This window comes from Dendropsophus ebraccatus, chromosome 11, assembly GCF_027789765.1.
Source record: "Dendropsophus ebraccatus isolate aDenEbr1 chromosome 11, aDenEbr1.pat, whole genome shotgun sequence".
NCBI lineage: Eukaryota > Metazoa > Chordata > Amphibia > Anura > Hylidae > Dendropsophus > Dendropsophus ebraccatus.
Window position 1 is genome coordinate 2,077,289 of NC_091464.1, and position 17,572 is coordinate 2,094,860.

The 17,572-nt window shown below is 49.3% G+C and overlaps 1 protein-coding gene across 1 annotated transcript in view; it reads right to left on the reverse strand.

Moving 5' to 3' along the window:
• Nucleotides 1–10,321: 10,321 nt before the first annotated feature.
• GGNBP2 (gametogenetin binding protein 2) overlaps nt 10,322–17,572 on the reverse strand; it is a 79,422-nt gene continuing 72,171 nt past the window's right edge. Inside the window, exons 9-10 of the mRNA XM_069946061.1 lie at nt 15,588–15,770; nt 10,322–10,565 (exon numbers count right to left, since the gene is read on the reverse strand). Coding sequence (XP_069802162.1) covers nt 10,362–10,565; nt 15,588–15,770 — 387 coding nt within the window. The 3' untranslated portion in view covers nt 10,322–10,361. The remainder of the gene's footprint in view (nt 10,566–15,587; nt 15,771–17,572) is intronic.

Below are 17,572 nucleotides of genomic sequence, written 5' to 3' on the forward strand. Positions count from 1 at the left end.
CTGTATCCAGGTCCAGTCTCCTGAAGGCTGCTATATACCAGCTATACTTACTGTATTCAGGTCCAGTCTCCTAAAAGCTTCTATATACCAGCTATACTTACTGTATCCAGGTCCAGTCTCCTGAAGGCTGCTATATACCAGCTATACTTACTGTATCCAGGTCCAGTCTCCTGACGGCTGCTATATACCAGCTATACTTACTATATCCAGGTCCAGTCTCCTGAAGGCTGCTATATACCAGCTATACTTACTGTATCCAGGTCCAGTCTCCTAAAAGCTGCTATATACTAGCTATACTTACTATATCCAGGTCCAGTCTCCTGACGGCTGCTATATACCAGCTATACTTACTGTATCCAGGTCCAGTCTCCTGAAAGCTGCTATATACCAGCTATACTTACTGTATCCAGGTCCAGTCTCCTGAAGGCTGCTATATAACAGCTATACTTACTGTATCCCGGTCCAGTCTCCTGAAGGCTGCTATATACCAGCTATACTTACTGTATCCAGGCCCAGTCTCCTGAAGGCAGCTATATAACAGCTATACTTACTGTATCCAGGTCCAGTCTCCTGACTGCTATATACCAGCTATATATACTGTATCCAGGTCCAGTCTCCCGAAGGCTCCTATATGACAGCTATACTTACTGTATCCAGGTCCAGTCTCCTGAAGGCAGCTATATAACAGCTATACTTACTGTCTCCAGGTCCAGTCTCCTGAAGGCTGCTATATAACAGCTATACTTACTGTATCAGGGTCTAGTCTGCTGAAGGCAGCCATACTTACTGTATCCAGGCCCAGTCTCCTGAAGGAAGCTATATACCAGCTATACTTACTGTATCCAAGTCCAGTCTCCTGAAGGCAGCTATATAACAGCTATATTTACTGTATCCAGGTCCAGGCTCCTGACTGCTATATAACAGCTATACTTACTGTATCCAGGTCCAGTCTCCTGAAGGCTGCTATATAACAGCTATACTTACTGTATCCAGGTCCAGTCTCCTGAAGGCTGCTATATAACAGCTATACTTACTGTATCCAGGTCCAGTCTCCTGAAGGCAGCTATATAACAGCTATACTTACTGCATCCAGGTCCAGTCTCCTGACTGCTATATAACAGCTATACTTACTGTATCTAGGTCCACTCTCCTGAAGGCAGCTATATAAGTTATACTTACTGTATCCAGGTCCAGTCTCCTGCTATATAACAGCTATACTTAATGTATCCAGGTCCAGTCTCCTGAAGGCAGCTATATAACAGCTATACTTACTGTATCCAGGTCCAGTGTCCTGAAGGCAGCTATATAACAGCTATACTTACTGTATCCAGGTCCAGTGTCCTGAAGGCAGCTATATAACAACTATACTTACTGTATCCAGGTCCAGTCTCCTGAAGGCAGCTATATAACAGCTATACTTACTGTATCCAGGTCCAGTCTCCTGAAGGCTGCTATATAACAGCTATACTTACTGTCTCCAGGTCCAGTCTCCTGAAGGCTGCTATATAACAGCTATACTTACTGTATCCAGGTCTAGTCTGCTGAAGGCAGCTATATAACAGCTATACTTACTGTCTCCAGGTCCAGTCTCCTGAAGGCTGCTATATAACAGCTATACTTACTGTCTCCAGGTCCAGTCTCCTGAAGGCTGCTATATAACAGCTATACTTACTGTATCCAGGTCTAGTCTGCTGAAGGCAGCCATACTTACTGTATCCAGGCCCAGTCTCCTGAAGGAAGCTATATACCAGCTATACTTACTGTATCCAAGTCCAGTCTCCTGAAGGCTGCTATATAACAGATATACTTACTGTATCCAGGCCCAGGGTTCTGAAGGCAGCTATATAACAGCTATATTTACTGTATCCAGGTCCAGGCTCCTGACTGCTATATAACAGCTATACTTACTGTATCCAGGTCCAGTCTCCTGAAGGCTGCTATATAACAGCTATACTTACTGTATCCAGGTCCAGTCTCCTGAAGGCTGCTATATAACAGCTATACTTACTGTATCCAGGTCCAGTCTCCTGAAGGCAGCTATATAACAGCTATACTTACTGTATCCAGGTCCAGTCTCCTGACTGCTATATAACAGCTATACTTACTGTATCTAGGTCCACTCTCCTGAAGGCAGCTATATAAGTTATACTTACTGTATCCAGGTCCAGTCTCCTGCTATATAACAGCTATACTTAATGTATCCAGGTCCAGTCTCCTGAAGGCAGCTATATAACAGCTATACTTACTGTATCCAGGTCCAGTGTCCTGAAGGCAGCTATATAACAGCTATACTTACTGTATCCAGGTCCAGTGTCCTGAAGGCAGCTATATAACAGCTATACTTACTGTATCCAGGTCCAGTCTCCTGAAGGCAGCTATATAACAGCTATACTTACTGTATCCAGGTCCAGTCTCCTGACTGCTATATAACAGCTATACTTACTGTATCCAGGTCCAGTCTCCTGAAGACAGCTATATAACATCTATACTTACTGTATCCAGGTCCAGTCTCCTGAAGGCAGCTATATAACAGCTATACTTACTGTATCCAGGTCCAGTCTCCTGACTGCTATATACCAGCTATACTTACTGTATCCTGGTCCAGTCTCCTGACTGCTATATACCAGCTATACTTACTGTATCCAGGTCCAGTCTCCTGAAGGCAGCTATATAACAGCTATACTTAATGTATCCAGGTCCAGTCCCCTGAAGGCAGCTATATAACAGCTATACTTACAGTATCCAGGTCCAGTCTCCTGAAGGCAGCTATATAACAGCTATACTTAATGTATCCAGGTCCAGTCTCCTGACTGCTATATAACAGCTATACTTACTGTATCCAGGTCCAGTCTCCTGAAGGCAGCTAGATAACAGCTATACTTACTGTATCCAGGTCCAGTCTCCTGACTGCTATATAACAGCTATACTTACTGTATCCAGGTCCAGTCTCCTGAAGGCAGCTATATAACAGCTATACTTACTGTATCCAGGTCCAGTCTCCTGACTGCTAGATAACAGCTATACTTTCTGTATCCAGGTCAAGTCTCCTGAAGGCAGATATATAACAGCTATACTTTCTGTATCCAGGTCAAGTCTCCTGAAGGCAGCTATATAACAGCTATACTTACTGTATCCAGGTCCAGTCTCCTGATGGCAGCTATAGAACAGCTATACTTACTGTATCCAGGTCCAGGCTCTCTGATTGACATTCCATGTGATTGACGCTCCCTGTGATCAGTGTTTCCTGTTGTCATCTCACTGATTGATGCTCCCTGTGATCGGTGCTTCCTGTCATCGGCTCTCTGATTGACGCTCCCTGTGACTGGTGCTTCCTGTCATCACCTCTCTAATTGACGCTCCCTGTGATCGGTGCTTCCTGTCATCGACTCTCTGATTGACGCTCCCTGTGATTGGTCTTCCTGTCATCGGCTCTCTGATTGATTCTCCCTGTGATCGGTGCTTCCTGTCATCGGCTCTCTGATTGACGCTCCCTGAAATCGGTGCTTCCTGTTGTCAGCGCTCTGATTGACGTTCCATGTGATTGACGCTCCCTGTGACTGGTGCTTCCTGTCATCGCCTCTCTAATTAACGCTCCTTGTGATCGGTGCTTCCTGTCATCAGCTCTCTGATTGGCGCTCCCTGTGATCAGTGCTTCCTGTTGTCGTCTCTCTGATTGACGCTCCCTGTGACTGGTGCTTCCTGTCATCGACTCTCTGATTGACGCTCCCTGTGATCGGTGCTTCCTGTCATCGGCTCTCTGATTGGTGCTTCCTGTCATCGGCTCTCTAATTGACGCTCTCTGTGATCGGTGCTTATTGTCATAGTTTCTCCGATTGACGCTCCCTGTGATCGGCTCTCTGATTGATGCTCACTGTGATCGGTGCTTCCTGTGATCGGCGCTTCCTGTTATCAGCTCTCTGATTGACGTTCCATGTGATTGACGCTCCCTGTGATCGGTGCTTCCTGTCATCGCCTCTCTAATTGACGCTCCCTGTGATTGGTGCTCCCTGTCATCGGCTCTCTGTTTAGTGCTTCCTGTCATCGCCTTTCTGATTGAGGCTCCCTGTGATAAGTGCTTCCTGTTGTCGGCGCTCTGATTGACGCTTCGTGATCGGTGCTTCCTGTCATTGGTTCTCTGATTGATGCTCCCTGTGATCGGTGCTTCCTGTCATCGGCTCTCTGATTGATGCTCCCTGTGATCGGTGCTTCCTGTCATCGGCTCTCTGATTGATGCTCCCTGTGATCGGTGCTTCCTGTCATCGGCTCTCTGATTGATGCTCCCTGTGATCGGTGCTTCCTGTCATTGGTTCTCCAATTGACGCTCCCTGTGATCGGTGCTTCCTGTTGTTGTCTCTCTGATTGATGCTCCCTGTGATCGGTGCTTCCTGTTGTTGTCTCTCTGATTGATGCTCCCTGTGATCGGTGCTTCCTGTTGTTGTCTCTCTGATTGACGCTCCCTGTGATCGGTGCTTCCTGTCATCGGCTCTCCAATTGACGGTCCCTGTGATCAGTGCTTCCCGTCGTCGGCTCTCTGATTGACGCTCCCTGTGATCGGTGCTTCCTGTCATCGGCTCTCCAATTGATGCTCCCTGTGATCGGTGCTTCCTGTTGTTGTCTCTCTGATTGACGCTCCCTGTGATCGGTGCTTCCTGTCATCGGCTCTCCTATTGACGCTCCCTGTGATCGGTGCTTCCTGTTGTCGTCTCTCTGATTAAAGCTCTCTGTGATCTGTGCTTCCTGTTGTCGGCGCTCTGATTAAAGCTCTCTGTGATCTGTGCTTCCTGTTGTCGGCTCTATGATTGGTGCTTCCTGTCATCGGCTCTCTAATTGACGCTCCCTGTGATCGCTGCTTCCTGTTGTCGGCGCTCTGATTGATGTCCTGTCATCTGCTCTCTGGTGCTTCCTGTCGTCGGCTCTGATTGACGCTCCCTGTGATCGGTGCTTCCTGTTGTCGTCTCTCTGATTAAAGCTCTCTGTGATCTGTGCTTCCTGTTGTCGGCTCTATGATTGGTGCTTCCTGTCATCGGCTCTCTAATTGACGCTCCCTGTGATCGCTGCTTCCTGTTGTCGGCGCTCTGATTGATGTCCTGTCATCTGCTCTCTGGTGCTTCCTGTCGTCGGCTCTGATTGACGCTCCCTGTGATTGGTGCTTCCTGTCATCCGCGCTCTGATTGGCGCTTCCTGTGATCGGTGCTTCCTGTCATCCGCGCTCTGATTGGCGCTCCCTGTGATCAGCTTTCCCTGGGTGATAAAAGCAGAGCGCTGCCTGAATATTTCCAGGCCTGACTAGCAGATGCTAAAGCATTGTCTGCTGACAGTACATTACATTCTCTGCTGTTATGTTTCATGGCACACAGGGTGATGAGGATTAACAACATTTTCTTACCTTGACCCTCAGCGCTATTGTTGGGAAATTTTGACTTTATACCATATGCAAATTAGGCAGTTTAGTCCACTGGGGGCGGGACCGATCTGGCCCACCTACCTGACCCTACCATTAACCATCAGAGTATGAAAAAGGAGCAAACAAGCAGTTAAAATCCCATCCTGACAGACGGGACAGCACGGCGGCCACTGATTGGCGGAATGGGCTGAAGACAGCAAGGGAGTGCAGACATGTTAAACATTACTTGTTTTTTTTTTTTAGATGTGCAGCTGCCATTTTTCAAACTTTTCTTTTGCAAAGTTACGAACAAATCTGTCGGGGAAGTTCAATTTGCTCATCTCTATGTCTCATTCTCCACAATATTCTGTCCTTCATTAAAGCTACAAATCATCCAGTAAGCTCCGCTATATTCATCTACATCATGGCTGTATATTTATGTCAGGCCGCGGCCAGCGATCGGCTGAGTCAGCTCAAATGCCGGGAGTGACAGCAGAGGGCAGGAGAAGGCAGAGAGCGCTGAGGGAAAGTGGCACCGCTTATTCAATAGTCAGCTATGGGCCGTGCATCACTATTACACGAAGCGAGGGGTGGTCGGCGCCCAATGAATTTAGGTCCAGACCTGATCAGCCATTGATCGATGTTTCTATTACATGGAGCGATAAGGAGAGGATAGCACAAGGCATTAGTATAAATGTAAGATGCATCTTATTTTATAAATTGAGACCTTGGATCCTTTAGGCCTTAAAGGGGAACAAAGACAAAAGATATATGTTTTTAAAATCAACTGATGCCAGAAAGTTATATAGATTTGTAATTAACTTTAGTTTAAAAATCTCGAGTCTTCCAGTACTTCTAAGCTGCTGTATGTCCTGCAAGAAGTGGTGTATTCTCTCCAGTCTGACACAGTGCTCTCTGCTGCCCCCTCTGTCCATGTCAGGAACTGTCCAGAGCAGGAAAGGTTTTCTATGGGGATTTGCTGCTGCTGTGTGGTGTTACAGGTAGAGAATACAGCGTGCTGTGTGGTGTTACAGGTAGAGAATACAGTGTGGTGTTACAGGTAGAGAATACAGTGCTGTGTGGTGTTACAGGTAGAGAATACAATGTGGTGTTACAGGTAGAGAATACAGTGCTGTGTGGTGTTACAGGTAGAGAATACAGTGCTGTGTGGTGTTACAGGTAGAGAATACAGCATGCTGTGTGGTGTTACAGGTAGAGAATACAGTGCTGTGTGGTGTTACAGGTAGAGAATACAGCGTGCTGTGTGGTGTTACAGGTAGAGAATACAGCGTGCTGTGTGGTGTTACAGGTAGAGAATACAGTGTGGTGTTACAGGTAGAGAATACAGTGCTGTGTGGTGTTACAGGTAGAGAATACAGCGCTGTGTGGTGTTACAGGTAGAGAATACAGCGCTGTGTGGTGTTACAGGTAGAGAATACAGCGCTGTGTGGTGTTACAGGTAGAGAATACAGTGTGGTGTTACAGGTAGAGAATACAGCGTGCTGTGTGGTGTTACAGATAGAGAATACAGTGTGCTGTGTGGTGTTACAGGTAGAGAATACAGTGCTGTGTGGTGTTACAGGTAGAGAATACAGCGTGCTGTGTGGTGTTACAGGTAGAGAATACAGTGTGGTGTTACAGGTAGAGAATACAGTGCTGTGTGGTGTTACAGGTAGAGAATACAGCGCTGTGTGGTGTTACAGGTAGAGAATACAGTGTGCTGTGTGGTGTTACAGGTAGAGAATACAGTGCTGTGTGGTGTTACAGGTAGAGAATACAGTGTGCTGTGTGGTGTTACAGGTAGAGAATACAGCGTGCTGTGTGGTGTTACAGGTAGAGAATACAGTGTGCTGTGTGGTGTTACAGGTAGAAAATACAGCGTGCTGTGTGGTGTTACAGGTAGAGAATACAGTGCTGTGTGGTGTTACAGGTAGAGAATACAGTGCTGTGTGGTGTTACAGGTAGAGAATACAGTGTGCTGTGTGGTGTTACAGGTAGAGAATACAGCGCTGTGTGGTGTTACAGGTAGAGAATACAGCGTGCTGTGTGGTGTTACAGGTAGAGAATACAGTGCTGTGTGGTGTTACAGGTAGAGAATACAGCGTGCTGTGTGGTGTTACAGGTAGAGAATACAGCGTGCTGTGTGGTGTTACAGGTAGAGAATACAGTGCTGTGTGGTGTTACAGGTAGAGAATACAGCGCTGTGTGGTGTTACAGGTAGAGAATACAGGGTGCTGTGTGGTGTTACAGGTAGAGAATACAGGGTGCTGTGTGGTGTTACAGGTAGAGAATACAGTGCTGTGTGGTGTTACAGGTAGAGAATACAGCGCTGTGTGGTGTTACAGGTAGAGAATACAGCGTGCTGTGTGGTGTTACAGGTAGAGAATACAGGGTGCTGTGTGGTGTTACAGGTAGAGAATACAGTGCTGTGTGGTGTTACAGGTAGAGAATACAGTGCTGTGTGGTGTTACAGGTAGAGAATACAGTGCTGTGTGGTGTTACAGGTAGAGAATACAGTGCTGTGTGGTGTTACAGGTAGAGAATACAGTGCTGTGTGGTGTTACAGGTAGAGAATACAGTGTGCTGTGTGGTGTTACAGGTAGAATATACAGTGCTGTGTGGTGTTACAGGTAGAGAATACAGTGCTGTGTGGTGTTACAGGTAGAGAATACAGCGTGCTGTGTGGTGTTACAGGTAGAGAATACAGTGTGCTGTGTGGTGTTACAGGTAGAGAATACAGCGTGCTGTGTGGTGTTACAGGTAGAGAATACAGGGTGCTGTGTGGTGTTACAGGTAGAGAATACAGCATGCTGTGTGGTGTTACAGGTAGAGAATACAGCGTGCTGTGTGGTGTTACAGGTAGAGAATACAGCGTGCTGTGTGGTGTTACAGGTAGAGAATACAGCGTGCTGTGTGGTGTTACAGGTAGAGAATACAGCGTGCTGTGTGGTGTTACAGGTAGAGAATACAGTGTGCTGTGTGGTGTTACAGGTAGAGAATACAGTGTGCTGTGTGGTGTTACAGGTAGAGAATACAGTGCTGTGTGGTGTTACAGGTAGAGAATACAGCGCGCTGTGTGGTGTTACAGGTAGAGAATACAGTGTGGTGTTACAGGTAGAGAATACAGTGTGGTGTTACAGGTAGAGAATACAGTGCTGTGTGGTGTTACAGGTAGAGAATACAGTGTGCTGTGTGGTGTTACAGGTAGAGAATACAGCGTGCTGTGTGGTGTTACAGGTAGAGAATACAGCGTGCTGTGTGGTGTTACAGGGAGAGAATACAGAGCTGTGTGGTGTTACAGGTAGAGAATACAGTGCTGTGTGGTGTTACAGGTAGAGAATACAGTGTGCTGTGTGGTGTTACAGGTAGAGAATACAGCATGCTGTGTGGTGTTACAGGTAGAGAATACAGCATGCTGTGTGGTGTTACAGGAAGAGAATACAGTGTGCTGTGTGGTGTTACAGGTAGAGAATACAGTGCTGTGTGGTGTTACAGGTAGAGAATACAGTGTGCTGTGTGGTGTCACAGGTAGAGAATACAGCGCTGTGTGGTGTTACAGGTAGAAAATACAGTGCTGTGTGGTGTTACAGGTAGAAAATACAGTGCTGTGTGTGTTACAGGTAGAGAATACAGTGTGCTGTGTGGTGTCACAGGTAGAGAATACAGCGTGCTGTGTGGTGTTACAGGTAGAAAATACAGTGCTGTGTGGTGTTACAGGGGACCTGAAGATGACACCCGAGGGGCCATGTTAGGTATGTGTAGTTTATTTTTTTTTCTTTCCAGCCCCAGTGAAATATTAAAAAAGCTGCATGTCCAGAGTACCCCTTTAAGGCTAAGGTAACCTTACACATTAGCTGGAAGTAGATTGGTGGCTGAATAACTGATTAACAAACAATAGACTGATGAACAATGGTTTTGCAGACACAAAGGGAGGCATTTATTAAGTCCGGCGTTTTTGACGCCGGACGTAAAAATGCCCCCGCAGCTCCGGCGCTACGGAGATTTATGTAGAGGCGGACTGCCTCTACATAAATCCCGTGCGCGCCGTTGCGCACCGCCGAAAACCTACGCCAGCTGAGGACTGGAGTAGGTTTTCGGCGTACATTTTGGTGGAACGGATGATAAATCGCGCGGACTCTGAGTCCGCGCCCTCCGTTCCGCCCACTCTCCGCCCCTTTTCCGCCCCCTGGCGTACTTGGCGTAAAGTGCCGATTTGCAAATATTTTATTCGCAAATCCGCCATTTTTGCTTAAAAAAAGACGCAAATCGGCACTTTCAGCTGAAAATCATCCATTCGCCGGATGATACATGTGGCCCAAAGACTTTAGTCCATAGTGTCCATTGCTGTTACCCAAGCTGACGGACTGTTCAGCCTTTGGTCTAATATCATTAGTTCTAAAATGTCAAACATGGCCGACTTCCTTCAGACCGTAACATTCAGCCTTTGGTCAGCTAAAATTATTGTACGTTGGTAAATTTCACTAATGCTCATTTGAAATCTTTTCGAAAACTGTGTATAGAAATCTTCACCACTAAAAGACGGACAATGTGGAGATAAAAGCCGACCTCTGACCTTGGAGAAACTCCACCACTCGGGACTCTCTGCTATGCTTATTAATAAATATTCTTTATTTTTTCGGATCTGCACATTGCACTTATACATGATCACATCCAAAACATTCAACAACTGGATGTCTGATTGCTTCATTTTGGTAAGCGGGAGGTCGTAAAGCAAGATTTTAAATAATCCCAAAGGAAAAAAAAAAAACGGTGACAGGATAAACTTATAAAGTTACTTAAGAAATTACAAGTCCAAGTATTACTTATGACCTTTGAACTTAAACAGAAAAAAAAAATTAAGTGGAAAGACGTCTACTAAAATTTTAATTGCAGATTAAAAAAAAAAAAAAAAAAACACAGAAAAAGCCAGGGAGTCAATTTAATAGTTTTAACAAAAGACAGCGGTAATTTATTGTGTTTAAAACGCCCCGGCTGTGGCCAACCAGCTGCTACAGCGAGCGTTCCGGTGATCATGTAGGAGGCAGTACTTGTTAAATTTCTCCTTCAGATACTGTCTAAACTGCTGCCGCTTGCTGTAGAATGACTGGTTGTTCACCATAAAGGCCTGGATCTCCTCCTGGGAAAGCCAATCGTCCTCCTCTGAGGTGCACTCCGACTCATCCTGCAGAGAAACATCAGAGAGGATTCAATCACATGCTGAAGTAAACTGACAACACCGCCAATACCCGCTGCCTCTACCGCCAATACCCGCTGCCTCTACCGCCAATACCCGCTGCCTCTACCGCCAATACCCGCTGCCTCTACCGCCAATACCCGCTGCCTCTACCGCCAATACCCGCTGCCTCTACCGCCAATACCCGCTGCCTCTACCGCCAATACCCGCTGCCTCTACCGCCAATACCCGCTGCCTCTACCGCCAATACCCGCTGCCTCTACCGCCAATACCCGCTGCCTCTACCGCCAATACCCGCTGCCTCTACCGCCAATACCCGCTGCCTCTACCGCCAATACCCGCTGCCTCTACCGCCAATACCCGCTGCCTCTACCGCCAATACCCGCTGCCTCTACCGCCAATACCCGCTGCCTCTACCGCCAATACCCGCTGCCTCTACCGCCAATACCCGCTGCCAGTACCACCACAGTACCCGCTGCCTGTACCACCAATACCCGCTGCCTCTACCACCACAGTACCCACTGCCTCTACCACCACAGTACCCACTGCCTCTACCACCACAGTACCCACTGCCTGTACCACCAATACCCACTGCCTGTACCACCAATACCCACTGCCTCTACCACCACAGTACCTGCTGCCTGTACCACCAATACCCACTGCCTCTACCACCAATACCCACTGCCTCTACCACCACAGTACCTGCTGCCTGTACCACCAATACCCGCTGCCTCTACCACCACAGTACCCGCTGCCTGTACCACCAATACCCGCTGCCTGTACCACCAATACCCGCTGCCTGTATCACCAATACCCGCTGCCTGTATCACCAATACCCGCTGCCTGTATCACCAATACCCGCTGCCTCTACCACCACAGTACCTGCTGCCTGTACCACCAATACCCGCTGCCTGTACCACCAATACCCGCTGCCTCTACCACCACAGAACCCACTGCCTGTACCACCAATACCTGCTGCCTGTACCCCCACAGTACCCGCTGCCTGTACCCCCACAGTACCCGCTGCCTGTACCCCCACAGTACCCGCTGCCTGTACCCCCACAGTACCCGCTGCCTGTACCCCCACAGTACCCGCTGCCTGTACCCCCACAGTGCCCGCTGCCTGTACCGCCAATACCTGCTGCCTGTACCCCCAATACCCACTGCCTGTACCACCAATACCCGCTGCCTGTACCGCACGTACCCGCTGCCTGTACCGCCTGTACCACCAGTACCCGCTGCCAGTACCACCAATACCCGCTGCCTGTACCGCCAATACCTGCTGCCTGTACCGCCAATACCTGCTGCCTGTACCGCCAGTACATGCTGCCTCTATCACCACAGTACCCGCTGCCTGTACCCCCCCACAGTACCCGCTGCCTGTACCACCAATACCCACTGCCTGTACCACCAGTACCCGCTGCCTGTATCAACAGTACCATCAATACCTGCTGCCTGTACCGCCAATACCCGCTGCCTGTACCGCCAATACCCGCTGCCTGTATCACCAATACCCGCTGCCTCTACCACCACAGTACCTGCTGCCTGTACCACCAATACCCGCTGCCTGTACCACCAATACCCGCTGCCTCTACCACCACAGAACCCGCTGCCTGTACCACCAATACCCGCTGCCTCTACCACCACAGAACCCACTGCCTGTACCACCAATACCTGCTGCCTGTACCCCCACAGTACCCGCTGCCTGTACCCCCACAGTACCCGCTGCCTGTACCCCCACAGTACCCGCTGCCTGTACCCCCACAGTGCCCGCTGCCTGTACCCCCACAGTGCCCGCTGCCTGTACCCCCACAGTGCCCGCTGCCTGTACCCCCACAGTGCCCGCTGCCTGTACCGCCAATACCTGCTGCCTGTACCCCCAATACCCACTGCCTGTACCACCAATACCCGCTGCCTGTACCGCACGTACCCGCTGCCTGTACCGCCTGTACCACCAGTACCCGCTGCCAGTACCACCAATACCTGCTGCCTGTACCGCCAATACCTGCTGCCTGTACCGCCAGTACATGCTGCCTCTATCACCACAGTACCCGCTGCCTGTACCCCCCCACAGTACCCGCTGCCTGTACCACCAATACCCGCTGCCTGTACCGCCAATACCCGCTGCCTGTACCACCAGCACCTGCTGCCTCTACCACCACAGTACCAGCTGCCTCTACCACCACAATACCCGCTGCCAGTACCACCAATACCCGCTGCCAGTACCACCAATACCCGCTGCCAGTACCACCAATACCCGCTGCCAGTACCACCAATACACGCTGCCAGTACCACCAATACCCGCTGCCTCTACTACCACAGTACCCGCTGCCTGTACCACCAGTACCCGCTGCCTCTACTACCACAGTACCCGCTGCCTGTACCACCAGTACCCGCTGCCTGTACCACCAGTACCCGCTGCCTGTACCACCAATACCCGCTGCCAGTACCACCAATACCCGCTGCCAGTACCACCAATACCCGCTGCCAGTACCACCAATACACGCTGCCAGTACCACCAATACCCGCTGCCTCTACTACCACAGTACCCGCTGCCTGTACCACCAGTACCCGCTGCCTCTACTACCACAGTACCCGCTGCCTGTACCACCAGTACCCGCTGCCTGTACCACCAATACCTGCTGCCTCTACTACCCCAGTACCCGCTGCCTGTACCGCCAGTACCCGCTGCCTCTACCACCAGTACCCGCTGCCTGTACCGCCAGTACCCGTTGCCTCTACCCCCAGTACCACCAATACCTGCTGCCTCTACTACCCCAGTACCCGCTACCTGTACCGCCAATACCCGCTGCCTGTACCCGCTGCCTCTACTACCACAGTACCCGCTGCCTGTACCGTCAGTACCACCAATACCCGCTGCCACCTGATTTCCTCCTGGGAAATGCTCATACCTGCATTGTCTACCTACTAAGGCTGAGAGATAGGATTCCATGTCTGGAACATTCAGTAGCACAGGACGACATTTATCCCGAGATTTCCACCTAGATTTTTGGTTCTATTTATGAACCAGTATTGGACCGGTGATTTTTATTTATTTTTTTTAGGTGACTTTTTTAATCTGCCTATTTTCATTATTTACCCACAAGTCAGCACTAGTGATGTCACGATACCAAAATTATGAGTTCGATACCAATACTCGATTTTTTATTTCGATACCCGATACCAAAGTATGAGAAAAAGCTACACCCCACCCCCCAACCACCCCCCCCTACACCCCACCCCCCAACCAGGTCTGCACTATTACGGATATCTTTTGGTATAATAGGGCCCTTCGGGGTGACAAGGTGTGTCCACAAGATGGCAAGTGAGCTTTGTCATAAAATTGTACGAGAAAACTGTGTGGGTGGGGTAGTAGGAGTCGTAAGGTGGTAGGGGTTTGTCTGAGGGATGGAGTAGGAGACAGCAAAGGGGACACAAATGGTCGGAGCAGATTGGGAAAGTAGCAGAAAAAGAAAAGAACACAGGGACTGTTTGGGGACCATGTTGAAAGGGAAGGGGCACAAAGTGACGGGAGGTCTGGAGCAGAGAGACACAAGGTAGAAATAAGAGGTGGAGGAGCATTTGGGGAGGGAGTAGGATGCTCCATGGAGGGGAGCACAAAATGGCAGGGGATCTCTAGGGATAAGAGGGGCTGAAAATGGGTAGAGAGCTGTGGCCTGGTCCCTAGAGGTGGTTAGGGAGCAGATGAGGCAGCTGTACCCAGGAGGGGTCCAGGGATCAGATGGTTTGTACTGGTCCCAGATGGCACCTGCAATAACTGGACATACATAGCAGATCCTGAGGGACACATGTCTTCATGGGAACACCTGTCACTGCCACTGCAGGATTTACATGTAGGGGCCCCCCATTCAGTGTACAGGATACAGGACCTTCACCTCATTGGCTCACAGGTCACTCTCCCTGACCCCTGCTGCAGTGTGATTTATGACCTGTTCTTTCTGCCCTGCCTCATAGATACTGACAGGAGCCCTGTGCTGGGGCAGGGGGGATTATGGGAGCCGGGCAGACGCTGCACACGGCTCCTGTCTAATGAAGATGCCTCTACCGGTCTCACTGCCCCCTCATCGCTCTCTTCCTCCATGCTGCAGAAGTGCTCACACTGGTAGCAGCTGCAGACAGAGGCAGGCAAGGCAGTCTGGAAGCACCCAGACAGGAAGGGGTTACTCTGCCGGGCAGGTCAGTTTCCCAGACGCAGCTCCTCACTGCGGCTGCATTCCAGGAAAGAGAAGAGGCTGAGGTGTGACGGGCTGGGGTTGTTAGCAGCGGGGGTCTGCTACACATAGTAGCCGACCCCACTGCTTCTGGAGCTGCTCAGGAGGGGTCAGATGCCGCTGTCAGTTGTGACAGCGGCATCTGCACAGTTACATAGCCGGCACATGCGATCGCTGTGTGCGGCTATAACTTCTATCACTGCTGTGAGCGGAGGAGGTGACACCAGGGGGCTGTACTCAGAGAACACGGCCGGTGCTCAGCTAGCCGCCCGCCGTGTTCTCTGCTCTATACTTCATGTTCAGCTGCGTTATTAGGCAACTTAACTTACCAGGAAATCCTGGTACCGAACCGTATTTTTGCCCGAAATACCGGTAGTAGTATCGATATTTCGGTGCATCGTGCATCCCTAGTCAGCACAATCCGGGATTAGCGCCTAATTGATCATTTGCGGGGGCCTACGTCCGCTCAGTGCCGGGACAGGGCTTACTCTGTATTTTACCCAATATACCCTACAGCCGCGGGGGGGGGGGTTGTCTCCAGGTATTTCAGCAGTAGGAGGATATAAGGCAGACTGGACGATGTGACAGCAGGCGCCGCAGGGTACTTCGGCATCATCTTCATGCCGACCCCATGTGTATAAAGCCTTTCTGGTCCCCCTAGCCTAGGCCGACTTCTGGAGTGTAACATGACAGGTTGCCGGAGTCTGGAGACCTTAAAACCTGGTACGTCCTATGTATAGGAGGACTACAGAGAGGATTGCTAGGAAGCAGCACTGACCAGCAGCTCTTTCAGGCTCTTTGGTTCTCTCCCCCGGTTGGGACTGTGTACGGTGTGAGCCGGCTGGGATAGCGGCTGTCTATGTCCTGGACAGGGTTGCAGCATACTTTCCACAGTAGAGCAGCACCGGACCCCCTGGCCATTGCTCGAGGATTCTCGAAGACCAAGTCCTTGCTTTAAAGTCTGCAGGAAAAAGTGGCAGAAGCGATAGATTAGTTTTATGATTTAACCGATAAATCGTGTAACACTGAAGCAACCAGGTGATATACAGTGACCACCCAGCATTGCTTTTCTGCCTGACTATGTAAGGGGGGTGGGGGCTGGTGGCCTGCGTCATGGACCGGGCATGGGAGGTCATCACAGGATTTAGCCCAGCACCGCCAAGCAGATCTCAGTGCCAGGCTTCCAAACGCCTGAACTGTTTGACCCCAAATTTGGCCCACAGATCCATTTGGTACCCGGGAAGGTTAGAGCGAAGGTCCCGTCCCCGCCAGATGTACAGAAAGGGAGGGAGAAGAGCACCCCATAGAGATGAATGGGAGAATCTCCACACTGCACACACAGGTGATATAATTAGCTGCATGTCTCCAGCAGTAATGGCAGTTGGAAGCCCCAGCAACCAATAGGATTACGGCTTTCATTTTCACAGGGAGCTGGAATCTGATTGGTTGCCAGGGCGGCTGCCTCACAACAGATCCACAGAAATAAATACAGTAAAGGTGCCTTCACACCTACCGGATCCGCAGCGGATTCCAAGCTGCGAATTCGCCGCGAAATCTGCTGCGGATCCAGTGTCATTCAACCCTATGACAATACATACTAGATCCCGCTGCGAGTATGTAGATTAACCCCCTAGGCGGTAGCAGCAGCACAGCGCTGAACACACTGGAGAGGAGCCTGCACAATCTAACAGCAGTCTGTGCGGGCGGGATGATGGGGGCCTCTGTGAGTGTAAGTTACTCTCCAGCCGCCGAGGGGATTAATCTACATACTCACAGCGGGATCTAGTATGTAGTGTCATAGGGTTGAATGACACTGGATCCGCAGCAGATTTCGCTGCTAATTTGCAGCATGAAATCCGCTGCGGATCCGGTAGGTGTAAAAGCACCCTAACAGTGTACAGTGTATATACAGGAAGGGGCTTACCTGCCGGGTAGTGGTGTTGGGGAATGTATAAAGAGTGTATACAGTATGTGGGCTACCTGCAAGAGGGGGGGGGGGTGGAGTGTGTACAGTATTAGAAACTTTGAAACCTCTTCTGCTTTGTCCTCACCAAGGATGAAAGATAGTGCCTAAGAGGGCCAGATTATGATGATGCAGGAGTGTTTATGCACTTAAGCTGCAGGTGTTCTGCACACACTCCTTACACAGGTATACAGGACCCCAGGACTATACACTACAGGTATACGGGACCTCCAATAACTATATACTACATGTATACAGGACCTCCACTAACACAGTCAATTTTGTATATAACCAGGCTCAGCATAACACTGTCAATGTTGTATATAACCAGGCTCAGTATAACACTGTTAATGTTATATACCAGGCTGTATACTGTATAATACTGCCAATGTTGCATATAACCAGGCTGTATATTACACTGCCAATGTTGTGTATAACCAGGCTCTGTATACAGTCTGATCACATGATGACATCTCAGTTTGGCTATTCGATATTAAGGATGTTTAAAGTTTTTTGTTTATTTCTAACCTACAATTTACATAAACAGTGCAGAACTGTCGGGGTATATAGCGTATAAAGGGATATCTAGGGCTCCTGGTGATTTCCCCTTAAAAAAAAAAAAAAAAAAAAAAAAAAAAGGGGCATAGATTGGCCTCCTGGGCACCTTGCAACAAATCTAATTAACATACTGACACTTTATACCCGGGCAGCACCGGGTACATTGTGTGTGTGTGTGTGTGTGTGTGTGTGTGTATTTATCTATTTATTTTTTAATTTATTAATTTTTTTAATTTAATAAA